General features: G+C 47.2%; 2 protein-coding genes across 2 annotated transcripts; one reads left to right on the forward strand and one right to left on the reverse strand.

Moving 5' to 3' along the window:
• Positions 1 to 5,864: 5,864 nt before the first annotated feature.
• On the forward strand, positions 5,865 to 9,092 carry LOC124683572 (glucan endo-1,3-beta-glucosidase 14-like). The gene is made up of 5 exons (XM_047218062.1): positions 5,865 to 5,983; positions 6,122 to 6,710; positions 6,797 to 7,268; positions 8,478 to 8,682; positions 8,979 to 9,092. The coding sequence occupies exons 1-4, from the start codon at positions 5,917 to 5,919 to the stop codon at positions 8,559 to 8,561; spliced, it is 1,212 nt and encodes a 403-aa protein (XP_047074018.1). The 5' UTR covers positions 5,865 to 5,916; the 3' UTR covers positions 8,562 to 8,682; positions 8,979 to 9,092.
• Positions 9,093 to 15,113: 6,021 nt separating this feature from the next.
• Positions 15,114 to 19,323, reverse strand: LOC124693015 (protein DJ-1 homolog A-like). Its single transcript, XM_047226459.1, has 8 exons — positions 19,156 to 19,323; positions 18,850 to 19,053; positions 17,822 to 17,971; positions 17,551 to 17,733; positions 16,774 to 16,854; positions 15,840 to 16,040; positions 15,621 to 15,761; positions 15,114 to 15,520 (listed from the first exon to the last, which is right to left on the reverse strand). Exons 1-8 carry the CDS (start codon positions 19,306 to 19,308, stop codon positions 15,320 to 15,322), a joined length of 1,314 nt encoding a protein of 437 aa, XP_047082415.1. The 5' UTR covers positions 19,309 to 19,323; the 3' UTR covers positions 15,114 to 15,319.
• Between the last annotated feature and the right edge of the window lie 204 nt (positions 19,324 to 19,527).

Below are 19,527 nucleotides of genomic sequence, written 5' to 3' on the forward strand. Positions count from 1 at the left end.
TGTCTTCATGGGCCTCCAGTTGGACCGTACAGGATAGGGCAATAATAGTTACCCGAAGGGTAATGCCCACATCAACCAAAGACTACGTCGAGATCGATTTGACCCAAAGGAACGAAACGTTTGTGTGGAACAATGTCGTCAAAGGACGTGTCTAAAGGTATTAGTTTTTTCATGGATCGATTGCTTGCCCTGAATGTGCTGGTGAAGATGAGGTTAATCCCACTACCACCATCCATGAAAATTTTGCTCATCTCATATCTGCCAATATGAGTCTCCAACACCAAATCTGCATGTCCTGGCAGTGGGACTCGAAGAGGTGATCAGCTCTATCGAACTCGATGGGATGCTTCGACCAACAGAGGTAATCTAGCGTAGCAGGTAGTGACTTCTTAGCCAAGTGTACTTGCCTCGTAATCATCTTTTGCCACCGATTCGTAGGACGTCCTTTCTGTATCATTCATAGATTTCCCAATGGCCTTTCATATATGGCATTTCCTGAGCCGAGGAATGGCTATTTTGTGCAGGTTGTTGCTATGAGAAGCGGCAGCCGTTGCGACTCCATTGTTCATTGGCAGTGGAGGAGGTCGCCCCAGGTGCCGGAGGGTGACCTTGATTAACGACTTGTTGTTGCATGCTTCAATAAGTTTCGTGAAGCCTCAAGAAGTGACAATAGTCCTTGAGTAAATGATTTGACCTTTTCTTTTCGTTGTCATCTATATAAAAGTGGATAGTGTTGGGCCCTAATAATATTTGAGACGCAGGGGGTCCTTCGTCATGGGTTCGGCGTGGCTGATATCACGCCGTTGTCTTCGATAGCCTCCTCCATCACGATTGATACCGCTACGGTAGCTATTACTTTGATTGCCATCATCCCGTCTCTCGGGGAAACCAGCTGCAACCAACTCGGGGTCGTCAATTCCATCATAGTTACGATGCTTGCGCTTTCTTTTACGATCGCCATTGCGTTCAAATCTCCTTCCGTCCATATCATCATGATCCGAACGTCCCCGGTTATGGACAAAGTCTGCTCCATCAACCCATTGGTTAGCGAGGTCCATCAGCTGGGCAGTGGATCAAGGCTTTTGCAGCCTAGTTCTTCCCGAGCTCCTTCCTGCGCACTCCATTGTTGAAAGCGTATATTGGCTCTGTCTCTCTCTCTCATCAAGATATCCTCTACCGATTTTTTTAAGTTAGTCCACCTCTGGATATATGAGTGTATAGGCTAATTATGCCTTTGGGTACATGCTCGTAGCTCCTCAATGGATGCTAGACGTTTGTATGTAGCCTGGAAATTGCGGATGAAGATATGTTTAAGCTCTTTCCAATCATGCACTGATCCCGCATGGAGTTTCTCAAGCCATGCGCGTGCTGAACCTCTCAAATGCAGTTGCAAGGACTGCATGACGGTGGTTTTCGTGCCCCCATTGCACTAGGCCACCGTTAGATGATCCTTCAACCAAGTCTTTGGATCTTCCTCTCCATTGTATTTGCGATGATAGGAAGGGAGTTTGAATCATTCATGCATCTGTTTTCGATGGATTCAGCGATCAAAACAGATCGCACCACAGACATCCTCGTCATCACCGGAGTCCCGCACCACAGACATCCTCGTCATCACCGGAGTCGCGGGACTCAAGGCTAGCACGTTCTTCTCGAGATCTATCAACCTTCTTCTGTGTGATGTCGTTATGGGTGTCATATCCCCTTCCTTTTTGATGTGGCGATTCTTGCCACAGGCTATGATGGCGGTACGGGGATTGAATGTACTTTGGAGAGTAGTCAGTCCTTCGTAGTTCTATTGCTTTCTCCTTGTCGTTCTTGGCATTCGATAGTAATGTGGTCCTTGCCATGTTCAGACCATGAAGTGTTGCCCGATAGGCGCTTGCGCGCGGATCATCCTCTAGAGGTTATGTGGAGAGCAAGTATGTAGTAGAAGCTATCATACCACCCTGAGGTATTTTAGCGACTAGGTCACGTAATCCATCCTCTCTAAATTCTGAGGTAAGGTTCATCGAATGACGGACATCTTCCCCAACGCGAAGCAATCGGGGTGCTCGCTTGCATGCCCACCGCCGCCAGTGGTGGATCTAGAAGAATGGAGGTAAGATAGATCCGCTCTCCGCTGACTAGACTCATCAGTGAACTTTCTTCGTTCCTTGATACGTTGTAAACGTATCTATAATTTTTGATGCTCCATGCTTGTTTTACTCCAATTTCTACATGTTATGTTTACACTTCGTTGCACTTTTATACATTTTCCGAAACTAACCTATTGACAAGATGCCACAATGTCAGCTCCTTGTTTTCTGTTGTTTTGTATTTCAGAAAAGTTGTACAGGAAATATTATCGGAATTGGACGAAACAAAAGCCGAAGTTCCTATTTTACTGTAACAAAGACGGAGTCCGAAGGGGAGACGAAGAAGCGCCACGAAGCGGCCACACCTGACCTAGACGCGGCCCAGGCCCTGGCCGCGCCTAGGGGTGGTGTGGGCCCCTCGGGCACCCACCGACCTCGCCCTTCCGCCTATAAGATGCCTCCCGACGCGAAAACCCTAAATCAACCAGCCTCCTTCCACGAAAAGTTATGTAGCTCTGCCACCATCGAAGACAAGTTTCGGGGGACAGAAGTCTCTGTTCTGGCACCCTGCTGGGACGGGGAATTGCCCCCGAAGCCAACTCCATCGACTCGACCACCAACTTCATCGTTGTTGCTGACTCCCATGATGAGGAGGGAGTAGTTCTCCCCCGAGGCTGAGGGCTTTACCGGTAGCTATGTGGTCTATCTCTCTCTCCCATGATATGATCTTTATGTGATCGTGAGCTTTGTAATCTAGTTGAATAAGTAGATGTTATTCTTCAACTATTATGATACTCCAGTGGTTTTATTATGTGATCTCCGGAGACACCTTGTCCCACGGTGTGAAGGTGATAGTGTGCATACCGTGTGTGTCTCTTAAGCTTAATTTACAGTAATACTTATGAATTTTCGTGTCTTATTAGTACCATCTTTGTATGCTCAAAGTGATAGCGTGGGGCGTCCATAGATTGAGAACGCGAACTTTAAGGAGTGTTTATACATCCCTACGCAGTGAATTTGTGTTTTTATCCAACCGGAGAGTGGTTCAGAGTAGAATAGTGAAGAGATAATATTTATGTATTCAATTATGATATCATTGTTTAGAGTGTCCACTAGTGAAAGTATGATCCCTTGGCCTTGTTTTCAAGCATTGAAACACCGTTTACAACCAGTTCTGCTACATGTTTGCTTTCTGCCATTTTTATTTCAGATTGCAATTACCACTCATAATCATTCATATTACTTGTATTTCACTATCTCTTCGCCGAACTAGTGCACCTATACACCTGACAAGTGTATTGGGTGTGTTGGGGACACAAGAGACTTCTTGTATCGCAATTGCAGGGTTGCTTGAGAGGGATATCTTTGACCTCTACCTCCCTGAGTTCAATAAACCTTGGGTGATCCACTTAAGGGAAACTTGTTGTTGTTCTACAAACTTCTGCACTTGGAGGCCCAACACTATCTACAAGAATATACGCGTGCGTAGACATCATTCCTCGACTGGTTTCCTTTCTTCCTCCATTTTGTTCTTTTCGGCCATCAACCTCTTGTGTTCATCTTCCATCTCTTTTTTCCAATCAGAGAGAAGTTTATAAGCAAGCATCTCATCTTTGGTCTCTACTCTAGTAAGAGGTTTTACACCCATAAAAGCTTCATTGGCTCTCTTCCAAGCCGAGGGAGGGACAATAGGGTCAGATTGAACTACCTTTTTTGCCATTAACATTTCCACAAGGAGGAGTTTTCGCCGAGACCTTGGTCGTGGTTGCAACGGGGATCTCGATAGAAATAACTATCGCACACTGTAAGCGTCGAGAGGATGCTTTGGCTATTGCCGCTGTCTCGAGACAGTTTCTATAGCCCTTCATGCAGTCGTCAGGGCTCGTGGCGTGATGAGCTTCACAATTGAAGCAGTAGACCATTGCTGGTGTAGAGGTCAATGCAGACATCGTGTATAGGTTCGACATTGAGTCAAGCTCAGTGCAAGAGCTAATGGAAGATGTCGTTTTAGATTTCGTGACCGTTGATGATGATATCGACTCCATCTGACCCGAGGTGATCGGGTCCGTGAGGAGGATAAAGCCCACCGCGTTGAAGTGGAATGGAAAGCTTCCAAAGGTCATCTCTTCCCCTTTGCTGAAGGAAGCAAGGGATGATCGCTCGGCCAGCGGGTGCGGCCTGTGGGCCACAGATCCAAAGCAGATCAATTCTCTAAGCACCGATGGATTGTAGATTGTTCGGATAGAAACCGCAGAAACTATGGATCCAACATGCGAATTTCCCACGGATACCGCCGATTGATGTGGGGTAACCACGGAAATGCCCATATGTGATGGACTGGGGTTTAGAGAAAGAGACATGATGGTGATTCTGGCGGTGTACAAGCACAAAACACAGGGGACAACGAGGTTTAACCTAGCTTCAGGCCTCTAAAGGAGAAACCCTAAATGTTGCTTGATGCTTGTATTGATGTTTAAGATTACAAAGTCGCCAAGATGGCTATGATCCAGCGTAGATAGGGTTTGGTGTATGACGTGTATGAGTTTCCGGATTGCTTAGCTTCGCTTGGAGGCCCCTCCTGACCTTTATATAGCAGGCCAGGTCTCAGGTACCACGTTATTTGAGTTGTAGATAGATCAGTTTCTTCCTTCTATGAGCTTTCCTTGGTCAATTCATCTAGCTCGTGGGCTTCAAACTCCTTGCACATGATGCTTTCTCTCTTGAGCTTCGTGGGTCTCGTTGGATAGAACTAGGTATGGTAACGATGAGTACTCGACAAGGTTTGCCCACATCAGGAGGAGATATCAATGGCATTGGAAATGGCTTCTGCAGGGGCAGCGAACATGACTTTGGTTGCTGGCGCCCCAGGACGCTCCCTACGCATCGGGTGAGCACGGGTGCCAGACATATTATTAGGCCACGCGTGATGCCTATACCCGATGGAAGTGTCGTTTCTGCTCGGCACCCAGCCCTTTGGCAGCTTTAGGGGGGCTTTAGGAGCGCCGGTAGAGATGTCCTTAGATTCGGATCTATCCTAGTAGATAGATAAAAATAATTATCCAAATAGAGTAACTCATAAAAGTAGAAACACATCCAAAACAGAGAGCTAATGCTTTATGAACACCTAGATTACAGCACACTGTAAAAAAAATAGTTTTGACCTTTTTGCCAGGGATTAACTTTTGATCAAAACTGGTCGTATGTGCCCATCAACGTTTGATTAGTTCAGCTCTATAACTTAAGTAAAGTTCACTTTTTTACTCCATGCCTCACAGTAAAATAACACGAGTTTAACTGACATCTAGTTTGGACCATATGCCGTCAGTTACCTTTGCAGACAGGCCCTGGCTCGAGGACTGATGTCGGCACATCCTGAATGATGCTCCGTTTAACAAGTAAACTCAAAACACTTAGGAACCGCGCGCTTTCACACGTGCGTCCGGGCTGTACACAAGGGTAGAGCATCGGGCATGCCTCCCTTGCAGGGCTGCTGCCATGCCGCAAAACATACTCCGACGGGCCAAGCCACGGCAACGGAACGGAAGGCAACCCCAGCTGCAGTTAACCGCCCGCGCGCCGATGAAGGCCCCTCCCCGCTTCCCAAGTCTTCTTCCATCCATCCATCGGTCACACCCAAGTAAAGTAAAGAATTGTTGCCCGATTAGCTTAGCTCCACCCCCCACAACGCACCTACCGGCGCACAGTGCACCGCCTCTCCATCGACCTCCCATCTATATATACGCGATACCATCCTGCTTACCTCCCTCCCCCGCCTTCCCTCCTCGCTCTGCTCTGCTCTGCTCATCGATCCATTGATCGACCTTCGCAGCAGCTCGCAATGGCGCCATTTGCGACGTCGAGGACCCTGCTGCTCTCTGCCCTCCTCTGCGTCCTCCTCTGCTCAGGTAATGCAGTCATGCTCATGCATATGCGCCGCCGCTGATCGAGGCGTCACTACTCACCGATGCCCTGGCCGCGAATCAACCGAACGATCGACGGAGCGTAATGCTAACTGTTAAGGTTTTCTTGGAATGTATGTGCAGAGGTCTGCGTGCTGCAATGCGGCGCGGCGATCGGCATCAACTACGGGCAGGTGGGCAACAACCTGCCGACGCCGGCGCAGGCGGTGTCGCTACTGTCGTCGCTGCGCGTGGGCAAGGTGCGCATCTACGACGTGAACCCGCAGGTGATGGCGGCGTTCGGCGGAACGGGCATCGAGCTCATCGTCACGGTGCCCAACGACCTGGTGCAGCCCATGGCGGCCAGCGCGGGGCAGGCGGCGCAGTGGGTCGCCGCCAACATCCGGCCCTACTTCCCGGCGACGCGCGTCACGGGCGTCGCCGTGGGCAACGAGGTGTTCACCGACGACGACGAGGCGCTCAAGGCCAGCCTCGTCCCGGCCATGCGCAACCTGCACGCCGCGCTGGCGCAGCTGGGCATGGACGGCTACGTGCACGTCTCCACCGCCAGCTCCCTCGGCGTGCTCGCAAACTCCTACCCGCCGTCGCAGGGCGCCTTCACGCCGGAGTGCGCCGCGCTCATGCTCCCCTTCCTCCGCTTCCTCGCCGAGACCAACGCCCCGTTCTGGATCAACGCTTACCCCTACTTCGCCTACAAGGGCGACCCCGCAAAGTACGTAACAATTTACTTTCCGCCACGTCAGCGTATGTAGACTGCTACGACTTTACTGAACTGACGTGGATTCCACGTGTTTACAGCGTGTCCCTGTCCTACGCGCTGTCGGACCCGTACCACGTCGGCGCGGTGGACCCCTACACGCACCTGCAGTACACCAGCATGCTGTACGCGCAGGTGGACGCCGTGAGCTTCGCGGCGGCGCGCCTCGGCTACGGCGGCATCCCGGTGTACGTCTCGGAGACGGGGTGGCCGTCCAAGGGCGACGCCGACGAGGTGGGCGCCACCGTCGAGAACGCCCGCGCCTACAACCGCAACCTGCTGGTGCGGCAGGTCGGCAACGAGGGCACGCCGCTCCGGCCCCGCCAGCGGATCGAGGTCTACCTCTTCGCGCTCTTCAACGAGAACATGAAGCCCGGGCCGACATCCGAGAGGAACTACGGACTCTACCAGCCCGACGGCAGGATGGTATACAACGTCGGCCTCATGCAGCAGCAGACCACGTCGGCGACGGCTCTCTCCCTCGCCGCCTCCTCCGCACCGCCTTCCACCAGGGTCAGTACTCATCCATTTCACTCCATCCTTTTCTGTTTGATCCTTCATTCTCCAAAATACTACCGTTTCTTCAACTAAAACCACAACAAGAATTATCTAACAGTTACAGAACATGTTTGTGAGTATAGGTTAGCTTTAATCAGAATATATTTACTAATAATACAATCGTTATTTTGTCATGGAACTAGCTAGACTGTCAGAAACCTGGTAGTACAGCATATCTATCAGGATCACATCTTTTTCAGTCGGTCAGTCACAGATAGACTATAGTCATACAGTGATATATGCTTTTCCTTTGAAGATCTGTGTTCCCCACAGCAACGTCAGTCAAGGTGCAATGCACATGTGGATCACTGTTGGTCCAAGCTGGACTTTAGTAGAACGTCCTACTACGTACTATATCAAAGTCTCTTATCTAAACCAAAGTGGTTAGTGTGGTCCATGTACATATGCATGATGCTTATCAAACACTTCTAGATTACTTTCATCTGCATGAATAGAGCGTACACGCGCACGCAGCTAGTGTCCTAGGCGGCAGTTTTCCAGTAACCTAGCTGAATTGCACAGTTATTCTTTTCCTTGTTTGCACTTAAAGTGCTACTCGGATGCAAGTCACCAAATCACTTCATTGAGAAAGGAAGACAAAAGCACAAAGAAAGCATGACCTCCGAAGGGATCATATCTTGCACTAGTGCCACGAAGAAAGAATAATTAGCCTTTGCATGCACACGGGTTGACGGTTGAGTTCACATTGCATGCAGTCTTGGAGGAACCTTCACAAGTCCAATTTCTGATCTTTTTTAGTGCTATGATCCTCACCAAGGAGAGGAAATATCCAAATATTCCTTGTGCATTCGCGCGTACAAGAATAGAGAATAATTACAAAGTGTTCCTTTTGGGCACACGCTTATCGCACGGCTTAGTATCCTGAGGGGGCAAACTTTCATGATTGAACAATCGGCGTTAGGTGCAGATGCGATTCTTCTCCACCGAAATGTATATGTTGTTAGTGGAGGGAAACTGGGTCATAATTAATCACGTAGATCACCGAAAGAAGAGATGAACATGATTGCGTTTAGCAGAAAGACCGGGGCATTAGTCTTAATTTTTGCTTAGTTTGGAGAAGTAGGGTTTTATAAGATTGGGAAGCATGTTTCACCATGTTCACTATTTTTATGAACTAACAAGGTTACACCTTTTGTGATGCAGGATGTCAGGAAAGACTTCACCAGCATGTTCCTCTTCACAGCTCTGGCCATCCTTGTTACCTCGCAGGCTTTCTTACTAGGGTGACAAAATCACCCAACGGTGTGGCCATATGCATGCAAGCTCAACAATGCAAAGCAAATGGCCTTGACTTTTGTGGACACAAAGCCCCCAAGACCAAAGGGGGCAGATGATGCACCGTCTGAAGGTATGAAATGGCCCCCTTGCCATCTTATCATAGGTGACACCCTTCTTTTGTTTGTCATGTGGGAGCTTTATATCCCTAATGGCCCAGCCATGCAAGAGGGAAAGTCACTTTTATTTGCATTTCACATGCCCCTTCCTTTTCCTCCCTATGGGCTACCACATAACAAAACATATCAAAAATATGTATATACTAGTATTAGACCACATATACATGACACATACATACACCATTCATGGGAGGGCAATCTGAAACACTTGGTCACAAGGGGTCCTCATCTCATCTTTTTGCCATTGCAGGAGGCAAAAGGAAAGCATGGTGTAGGCCAGAGGAAAAGCTTCCCTTTGCGATGTGGAAGGCACTACCTAGTACCTTGTGGACGGCACAGCGTGTAAATATTGCTGAGGAAAAGGCCCATTTTGTGACTCACATGGGATTCCGGAAGATGTGCGGGGAAGATGGAGAGAAAGGGTGGCCGATCATGTTGCAGCCTGCGGGATTAGCTTTTCGGCGCTGAGAGCTTTATGCACTTTGCCATGTCAAACTGCTGTGCTGTTAGGCTGATGTACATATAATTTCATCTATTCTTTTATTTGTTGTAAGCTCACGCTCTCTGCAGTTTAATGATCAGTTGGTGTAGGGCGTGTGGGCATTGATGTAAATAACTGGAAAATTATCAGTATAAATATGATTCTTATTGCGATCCTCTTCATTTTGCTTCCTGATACGACAAGAATGTCCTTGTTCTTTCTATGAAAACACATCTACAGCCCAGACAAACTTGAACTGAAAGAGAAGTTACACTCCCAAATAACTCTGCTTCAGTTTAGGGTTAATGTGCCCCTGTTTGTTAGAGAAAAATTCTTGTCTTGCGTGCTTATTACCGAATGCCAGCAACCACAACAGTTCATAACTCCTGGGAGTGTAACGTAGGCTAATAAACAGTTGTTGGGCTGATTCCGCATCTAGTTGAGGGGGCTATTATATTCCTCAATATGCTAATGATACATTCTTGTTTTTGGAACATGATGTGGCAAAAGGCTGTTAATATGAAATTGATATTGTGCATCTTTGAACAATTATGGAGGCTAAACATCAATTTTCACAAGAGTGAAATATATTGCTTTGGTAACGCAAAGGAGACACACAGAATGATTATAGGCATATCTTTGACTGTGAGGTGGGCTCCATGCCATTTAAATATTTGGGAATTCTTTTTTTAACGAGGCAAAAAAAATTGTCATTTTCATTATTAGAAGTTTTACAAACCACACAAATTTGACTAAATGTCAAGCACAAATGAACCTAGCCTACTCTCGCGGCATGACATTACTCAAAGCCTTAGCCCCAGCGAGACTCGATGTGGCCACCTCTTCCTTAATTTTGTTAACTAGCATGTTTGAGGTACAAGCTTCATTTTGGAATACGCGTGCATTTTTTTCCTTCCAAATTTCCCATGAGATCAACATATCAAGCAATGCCATGGCCTTCTTCGATTGTACATGCTTGTGCACTCCGTCCATCCACCACTTGTTGATGGAGCGCATTATTTTCCAATCCAAAATGTCCACCTCGTCTAACCCAAGCCAAGACTTAATTTTGGACCGTATTCGGATGGTGAAACGGCATTTGAAAAGAAGGTGGGAGGCGGTTTCTTGCACTTGATTACATAGCTTGCACATACCACAATTTGGCCATTCTCTTTTTTGGAGCCTATCCGTCCACACTCTATTTTGAGTGATCAACCAAACGTAGAACTTGCATTTCGGTGGTGCTCAAGGCTTCCAAACCATGGAGGGAAAAGAAGATTTCGTTTAACCCAATAATTACATGTTGTAGGCCGTTTTGGAGGAGTATGATCCATTGTTGGTGAGCCTCCAAGAAATAGAATCCGGCAAACTTGGGTTCAAATGAACCCCACGTAACATCTCCCAAAATTTGGCAAATTGCACAATATGCTCAACGGGTAGTCCCTCTTGAGTGTTGACTTTGGAGACCCAAAAGTTATTTTCCAAGGCTTTGTTGACGACAAATTTGGGGATTCCTATTCACTACAGACCGTTTGTTGAATAAGGAGTGGAAACCAGTACAAGACCGATTTGACCGTAAATTGGGTTGCTGGACAGGAGAGCCGCTCTCATATAGAGATCGATTAGTTCTGATTAATTCGGTTCTTACTAGTTTGCCGATATTTTTATTATCTTTCTTTTTTATACCCAAAGCTGTGAGGAAAAGATTGGAATGTCATAGATCATGTTTCTTTTGGCAAAGTGATCAGACAAAAAGAAAATATCGATTAACTAAATGAAATATTATTTGTCGTTCAAAAGATGAACATGGACCGGGGATCAAGTTTCTTGATATTAAGAATAAGTGTTTATTTAGTAAGTGGCTATTTAAAATACTTAACGAATAAGGGGTGTGGCGCCAACACCTGTTGCAAAATAAATATCTTCATACCAAAACTTTGTCCAAGTTTAAGCTAAGCCTAGTGATTCTTCCTTTCATAAGAGATTAATGAATGTGAAGCATGCACTAGTAGGAAAAGCATACGCCACAGAAATTTGTTTTGTGGCGCACCAGATACGGTGCGCCACAGAAATAGCTTAATTTTGTGGCGCACCAACAATCCATGCGCCACAGAAACTTGGTGGGGCCAGCCCCAATCATTGGTTTCACTACTTCTGTGGCGCACAGGACCACGTGCGCCACAGAAATAAGACATTCTGTGGCACACTGGTCCTGGTGCCACTGAATTAAGACTTTCTGTGGCACACGTGAGATGGTGCGCCACAGAAACTACACATTTCTGTGGCGCACATGAGTTCCATGCCCCACTGAAGTTTTTTGGCTCCCCACGCAACTCCACCCCCTCCCCCCGTCCCCCGTGGATCACCATTTTTACCTCTGTAAAAAATGAAAAAAAATAGATAGAAATTACAAAAAATAAATTCCATCAAGATGCTCATGTATTATGTCATCTTTTACCACTGAAAATTAACAAACATAAATTTCGACTTTTTTTGCAAAATTGTGTGGGAAAATCATCAAACTGGATTTCTGGTTGCATACGAACTCGAAAAAAGACGCATAATATATTAAAATGATCCCACGAAAATTCTACATCCGAATTCATCGGGACTTGCCTGGTTGGACAATTTTTAGAATCGCCAAATTCAAAAAGATTAAAAAGTTACGGCCAGTTAAAGTTTTTTTGCTGCAAAATACAACAAAAGAAAAAAAAAATCTGTGACGCACCTAGTGCCCATGCGCCACAGAATTAACGTCCAAAATTTGAATTTTCTGCCGCCCTCCTCCACTTTTCCTCCACTTCTCCTCACTACTCCTCCACTTCTCCTCACTTCTCCTCTTTGGATGCAAACTTCTCATCAACTTCTCCTCCACCACCACCACCACCACCACCACCACCACCACCACCTCCTCCTCCTCCTCCTCCGGCCGACCTCCTCCTCCTCCACCACCACCAGCACCTCCGGGGCCGGCCTCCCACTCCGGCGACCTCCTCCTCCGGCCGGCCTCCTCCTCCTACTCCGGCGACCTACTCCGGTGACGATCACCTTCTCCTCCTCCTCCGGCGACCACCTCATCCTCCACCACCACCTCCTCTTCCTCCACCACCTCCTCCACCACCTCCTCTTCCTCCACCACCTCCTCCACCACCACCACCTCCACCACCACCACCTCCACCACCACCTCCATCACCACCTCCATCACCTCCTCCACCACCACCACCACCACCTCCTCCTCCTCCTCCTCCTCCTCCTCCTCCTCCTCCTCCTCCGGCCGTCCTCCTCCTTCACCCACCCACCCACCCAACCCCACCTCCGGCTACCTTCCAGCGAAATTTAAAAATTTCGGCGGCCCCAGATCTAGATCTAGATCTAGATCTGGCCGCCATTTTTTTGAATTTCAAAAAAAAAATCTGTGGCGCACCACCACCGGTGCGCCACAGAAATAAGTTTCTGTGGCGCACCACCGCCGGTGCGCAGAAATAAGACTTTCTGTGGCATGGGCAAGTGCGCCACAGAAAGCTTATTATTGTGGCGAGAATTCTGTGGCGCACCACGCATGCGCCACAGAATCATTTTTTGGTGCGCCACTGATGAGGTTTTTCTTACTAATGATGAGTTCTTTCAGTATAGTTCATTTGTCATCGGTGATGTACAGAACGTTAGAGTTTAGGAGGATTCTTGGCTAGGATGACGACCATTAGCTGTCCAATATCCATCTATATTTAACATAGAAAGTCAGAAAAATGTGGCAGTCGCTGAAGTTATGAATACAGTGCCATGATAAATGGATGGCGAAGGTACATATCCTTGAGCGTCTCATGACGGTAAGTTAATGAGCCAGAGAGATTCACTTGGCATCTCACGGCTTCAGGAATTTTCTCCGTGAAATCTTTATATGTTAACTTCATGGATGACCGTGCTAGGTTTCAAAGAAAATACATATGATGGTTAAAGTGTCACTTAAGATTAGAGCATCTCCAACAGGCGCGCTAAAAGCCCCGCGCGGCAAAAAAACCGCCGGTTTGCCGCGCGCGGGCGCTGCCGCGCTGCTCCAGCGGAGGCGGGAAAACGGCGCGCGCGCTAAATTTTTTGCCGCCCGCGCTCTTTCGCGCTATCCCGCGCGGGAAATCTGCCGCGTGCGCTGCCGCGCGCGCTATAAACACGACACGCGCGAAGCGGCCAACTGCCATTCCGCCTCCACGCGTCTTCGCCTCTCCCCGCCTCTCTCCCTCCCGCGCCGCTCCGCCGCTCCGCCTCCGGCCGTTTCGCCTCCACGCGAAGATGCCTCCACGCCGCCGCCCACCTTCCGGCTACCACGGCGTTCGAGCGCGGCCGAGCGGCCGATTCGACGCGGAGATCCATTCCGGCGAGGAGCGGATCCGCCTCGGCACCTTCGACATGGCGCACGAGGCGGCGCGGGCCTACGACGCCGTCGCGTGGCGGCTGGGCCGCTCCCGCCGCCAGATGAACTTCCACGACGTGTTCACGCGGGAGCAGGCGGAGATGCTCGCGCCGCCGCCGCCGATGATCACCCGGGAGCAGCAGCACCGACAGCGGGAGCTGGAGCAGCGCCTGCTCATCGCCGAGCGCGACGAGGCGCTCCGCGTTGAATGGGCGCGCCGCTTCCCCGAGGACGTCGCTGCCACGGCGGCCTTCTACGCGGAGAAAGAGAAGAAGGAGGAGGAGAAGGCGGCGGAGAAGGCGAAGAAAAAAGCTTCGCGCGAGAAGCGCCGCGCCGAGTCCGCGGCGAGGAAGGCGGCGAGGGTCGCGAAGGCGGCGAGGAAGGAGGAGGAAAAGAAGAACGGCGCAGGGCCGTCGACCATCGTCCTCTCCTCCTCCTCCTCCTTCGAGTGGACGACGACGCCGGTGTCGGAGACGACTCCGAGCAGCTCGGACTTCGATTGGGACTCGGACGAGTAGTTCCAGTTCTATATGTCGCATTGTATCGTAGAACTTTTATAATATATTCGTATTTTCGATCAAATTTTCATAGTTCGTTCGATTTAAATTTTCAAAAAACGGTCGGATTTAGCACTTTATGCCGCGCGCGCTGCAAAATAGAGCCTCTGCCGGAGGTACGTTTTTCGCACAACAACGCGGGCTGCAAAATAGCGCCTCTGCCGCGGGCAAATTCGCTAACACGCGCGCTAGCGGTATACATCGCGCCGAATCGCGCGTTTATAGCGCCAGATTTTACAGCGCCCGTTGGAGATGCTCTTATGTGGTTCTAAAACAAATAAAATGCTATTCGCCTCCGCCTGTTGCGTTGAGGTGTTGTGTCGGCCTGGCTGGTCATCGGCCCGTGTGGAGCTCAGCCTCGGGGCTAGCATGTGGTGTCGTGTTGTAACGGTTTTTCGGCCAGTTTTCCTCATAAACGGGCCAACTCTTTTCTCCTATATCAATGAAAGGCAAAACTTTTGCCTTGTTTCAAAAAAAAACAAATAAAATGCTCACTAAATAACCATGCAAGAAGAAATTAGACAAGGTCTAACTCTGAAGAATCAGTAGAACATCTTTTTATTAAATGCGCCTTTACCAAGTTGATTTGGAGAGCAGCCCACTTTACTTTCAATATATTTCACCTACAAGTATGTTTGGTAATTAGTTACATGGAATTGATAAAAAAAGAAGTCTTAGGATACGCACATGCGTGCGTGCTTTAATTTGGAATGGTCGAAATGAGGTGGTTTTTAATAGAGCACCTTTTATAGGTTATTCACAAGGCTATCTATTGGATCCAAATGGTACTAATAAAATCCAAAATGCAAGATGTATCATGTATCTTTTATTTCGTTAGATCCATGTAGACGCTTTATGTGATCCCTGAGTTTGTAATAATTTGGTAACGAGAACTTTGTTTAATAAAGGGCTATGTGCATCATTTTCCCCCATTTCAAAAAAAAAAAAAACGTAGCATTATAAATATATTTTTAGGAAGTGAGGCATTCACGCTACATCACATTCATAATTCTTTATTCCATTACAAGTAGTTATTGTCATAAGAGAAAAAGGACTACATAGTACATTCCAAACCAGCTACACAGCAAGCCTCATATTCACAAAGTGTCGCTCTAGACTGACCTGGAACTTTCCAGCAGCAACAGAACTCATACGAAAACCATGGTTTTGGCCAGCTCAAGGGCTCTTTCCCTTCCAAAGAGCTTCTCCACAACGGCAAGCGAGAACTCCATGGAAGTGCCTGGACCTTGGCTAGTGATCAGGTTGCCATCAACAACAACTCTGTTCTTGCATTCACTTTGGTCCGCAAGTTTGTTCCACATCGCAGGATAAGATGTAGCCTTCTTCCCCTGATGCAAAAAAAGAAGAATGTGCAAGTTACAGAACTGTTTCACTATCTACGTTTCACTAGGATCAAAGAGAAGACTCAATGTTTATCTCCTACTATACCTTCAGCAGGCCATGTGGTTCAAGGGCAATTGCTGGGGAGGCACATATGGCTCCATACAGTTTGTTGGCCTCAGCTTGCTTCTTGATAAAACCAATCAGTTCATCTGATTTGGCATATGCTTGGGCACCACCAAGGCCACCCTATCAACAGATGGGACGTCATAAGATAAAAAGGCTGAATGTTCCCAATAGCTCAAAAGTGATGTATAGAGAACTTACAGGTAACAAAATGAGATCATACTGCTGCTTAAGGGCATCACCCAATAGCACATCAGCAACCATCTTCACATTCCTGGATGCAACAATCTCCAAGGTGCCTTCTAAAGATGCAACAACAACATTTGCTTTCGCCCTTCGAAGAATGTCAATAATCATAATTGCCTCCATCTCCTCTGTACCATTAGCAATTGGTACAAGAATCTGCAGCAGGAGAGCAAGATCTTGAACTGTTAATGGAGCAACATATAGTTCAAACTAAGCATCTAGTGTGATGAAGAATCACATGTAACAAGAGTAAATGTAACCAAATAAGCACATACAGCTTAGATACTACTCAATGATTCAAATTTGATGAATAGAACATCATTTCAGTTGCTTGCTAGTAGGTTCTGTGATTTAATCCAAGTCATCCAGTAAATGGTGTTTGGGTAGTGGGTACTATACTGACGGTTAAAATTTCCATCCCTCCCTTCACATGTGCAAATCAAGCTAGAAAGGTATATTTCTGAAAGAGATAATCTCAGACAGAAAAGGTGAGCTATTGAACTCAGTGCCGTCGTCTTCAATCTATTAAAGCTCAGTGATCTAGCTTTACTAAGCACACAATGAATTATCTACCATGTTCACAAAAAATGTATGCACCATGAACCATGGTTTGCACAGTTAAATGTGTACTGGTCAATCCTACCTTTTAGGTTAAGGAACTTCGTTTGCCTAGTTACGATTTGTACTACCTCATCGTACCTTGGTATTAAGAACATGTGCTTATTTGCCCTGTTATCATGTGTGGTCCTCGAAAGAATAAATCCTTCATCAAGAAAAATCATGCCAAACTTTTTTAATGTTTTACTAAGGGTCACATTCTAATAGCACGCTATGATATGAAAATAAACCAAATGGATGCTACATGAAACAATTAGGTTTCATCGCATACCTGAGGATTTTCACCAACATTCCAACTAGATGAATTCAGTTCCTTCATTGAGAACTCCACACCATGCTGGGGACGCATAACCTAGAAATAAAGAATCACTTAGTTCACTGAAGACAATGTTGCAGGAGACAACAGAAAGAACCTACTGCAAGGATACTAATCGGTCGAACTTATGCATCCCATAATCATTTCCAACTGGACACAGAGGAACTTTTCACACTGAAAACAAGGGCTCAGATGTACATACAGAATTCAAACTAAAGCTCATACATAACATTCTCCATCCCACTGTAACAAGTTTAAGCAAGGATGTGAATTTAAAGACACAACAACTGCTCATGTGCACAAAATGGCCATCATTGTCAACAGGATTTACCGAATTTTAATATGCAACTAGAATTACGAAGAGAGAAATTTCATCATCCTATAAAACCAACTAATACAAACATACTTAGGTAATTAATTATTTCAAAGGAGACCAAGTATTTGCAATTTAGTACGAATATGCAGTGTGAATTAATTATGTGAACATAACAATAGGTGATTCTTTATTTATCGATTCTTCAAAACATTTTTCATCCCTACATACTACAAAAACTGCAGGACTGCCAGGGCTTAGGCATCTCGGGAACCAAATACCCTGAATATTTCACCATCAAGAAGCAACATGACACTGTTAAACTGCCAGAAAGCACCGTGAATAATTTTTTGTACAAAACATTCTGCAATGGACATCTAAGAGAATGGGTGTATAAAATGCTGAAAAACAAATCATACCATTGGCCCAGCAACTTCATCAGCCTTTTCTTTGCCACAAAGTTGTTCAACCAAAACCACAGAATATTCCATGGTTGTTCCTGGCCCACGGCTAGTCACACACTTCCCATCAATCTGCACCCTTGATTCTACAGCTTTCGCCTCTGAAGGAAGTTTGTCCATAAATGAAGGATGACAAGTTGCCTATCACAAAACACTGAAATGAGCTTCACCCAAATGAAAGGCGGTAATACAAGGCATACAATAAACGAATAATAGGTGGCAGTATAACCTTTAATCCATTGAGCAAACCCCAAGCTCCTAGCGCCACAGCTGGTGCAGCACATACTGCAGCGTAAAGCTTGCCCTTCTCTACATGTTTCTTAACCATGTTCTCCAAAACTTTGCTGTCTCTGAAGTTGGAAGCCCCAGGCATCCCTCCCTGAAAGGAAGACATCAAATATAAATTAGAAATAAATCAGAATGAAGTAGACAAAGTTCGTGTATCTCAAAAGTTTTTTATAGACAGAAACACATGATACCCTAGCAAAAAAAAGATAAATCAACTCTAGAACATACAATATGTGAAAGTAATTGCTAGTTCCTGATGTATCGCTCATCCTATATGTAACATCTGTAATTCTGTATCCGTATCCTCGTAGGATCTTCCTATGTTCATAGCATGCAGGATGACCGTACTATCAACTAAATCACGACAACCGAGAGTATCCGATGTTCCCAGAATGCATGATCGCCATGCTATAAAATAAATCCCAACAACGGAGATTTGTTTTAAGTTGAGAGGTGGAAGAATTGCATACACAAACAAATGATATAATCGATTCAATGACATCAATCCAGAGACAGAAGTCGTGAAAAAATGAGAACGCCATGATTATCTCTCCATGCGCAATAACCAGAGGATGAAGAACCATGGCAACAACTCCAGAACCAGATAGGCAGGAGCTCTGAAATAGCGACACTTATCCTCCTAAATCCGAAGACTGGCAATTTGTAGTCGAGGCTCTAGCTCATCCGATGATCCCTAGGCTGAATTTGGATTCAGAAAGGCCACAGACGCAATTTGTACTGGAGATAAGCATAGGGTTGTTTCATCGTGACACAACATTTACTGTTTTGTCACCATTCACCAGCAGACATCAATTTTACAGTATCCAGTTTTGCTGCGGTGGAGAGCAACTTAATTTTATCGTGTTCTGTCCAATGTAAGGTATCAATTTAGCAGATAAATTGTTGCTCCGCAATCACCAACCACAGTTTCTTGCATTCACAGAACAACAAGCCCAAGAGTTAACTCACGGGGAGCGAGATGAGGTCGAAATCGGCCTCGGCGAGGTCGTCGAGGAGGGCGTCGGCGACGAGGTTGACGCCCCAGGCCGCGTCGACCTGCGCAGCCGCGGGCTCGACGGAGGCGACGGAGACCTGGGCCCCCGCGCGGCGCAGCACGTCGACGATGACGGCCGCCTCCATGGGCTCCGTCCCGTTCGCGATCGGCACCAGGACCTGCCAGCGTCAGACGACCGCGGGTTAGTAGACGACGAAACGCCCCGCGCGCCACGCCGTGGGCCGGGGAGAAGGGATAGGGTGGTTTGCTCGCTTGCTTGCCTTCTTGGGGGCCGGAGACGACGCCATGGCCTGCGCCTGCGGGGAGGGGGAGGAAGCGAGCGCGCGGGTTAGGGTTTGGGGGCGGCGGAGGAGGGGAGGTGGGGAGAATGGGGTTCTGATGAGAGTGGAGAAGGAGAGTGGCCGCGTGGCCATTTCTTTGGTGAAGCTTCTTGGGTGGGCTGTTCCAGAAGCGCGGACACCGTGTGCGCCGAGCCGACTGGATGGGGGTCGGTGTCCTGTAATTATTTTGAGACCATGTAATGTCAGTGCAGTACAGTAACCCCCCGTTCTGGGCCTTTTCTGACATCTCGACGGTCCATGTGTGCAGTTTCCATTTCTTTTGCAAAAATAATAACTACAGTGTTTCTCAAA

This window comes from Lolium rigidum, chromosome 1, assembly GCF_022539505.1.
Source record: "Lolium rigidum isolate FL_2022 chromosome 1, APGP_CSIRO_Lrig_0.1, whole genome shotgun sequence".
NCBI lineage: Eukaryota > Viridiplantae > Streptophyta > Magnoliopsida > Poales > Poaceae > Lolium > Lolium rigidum.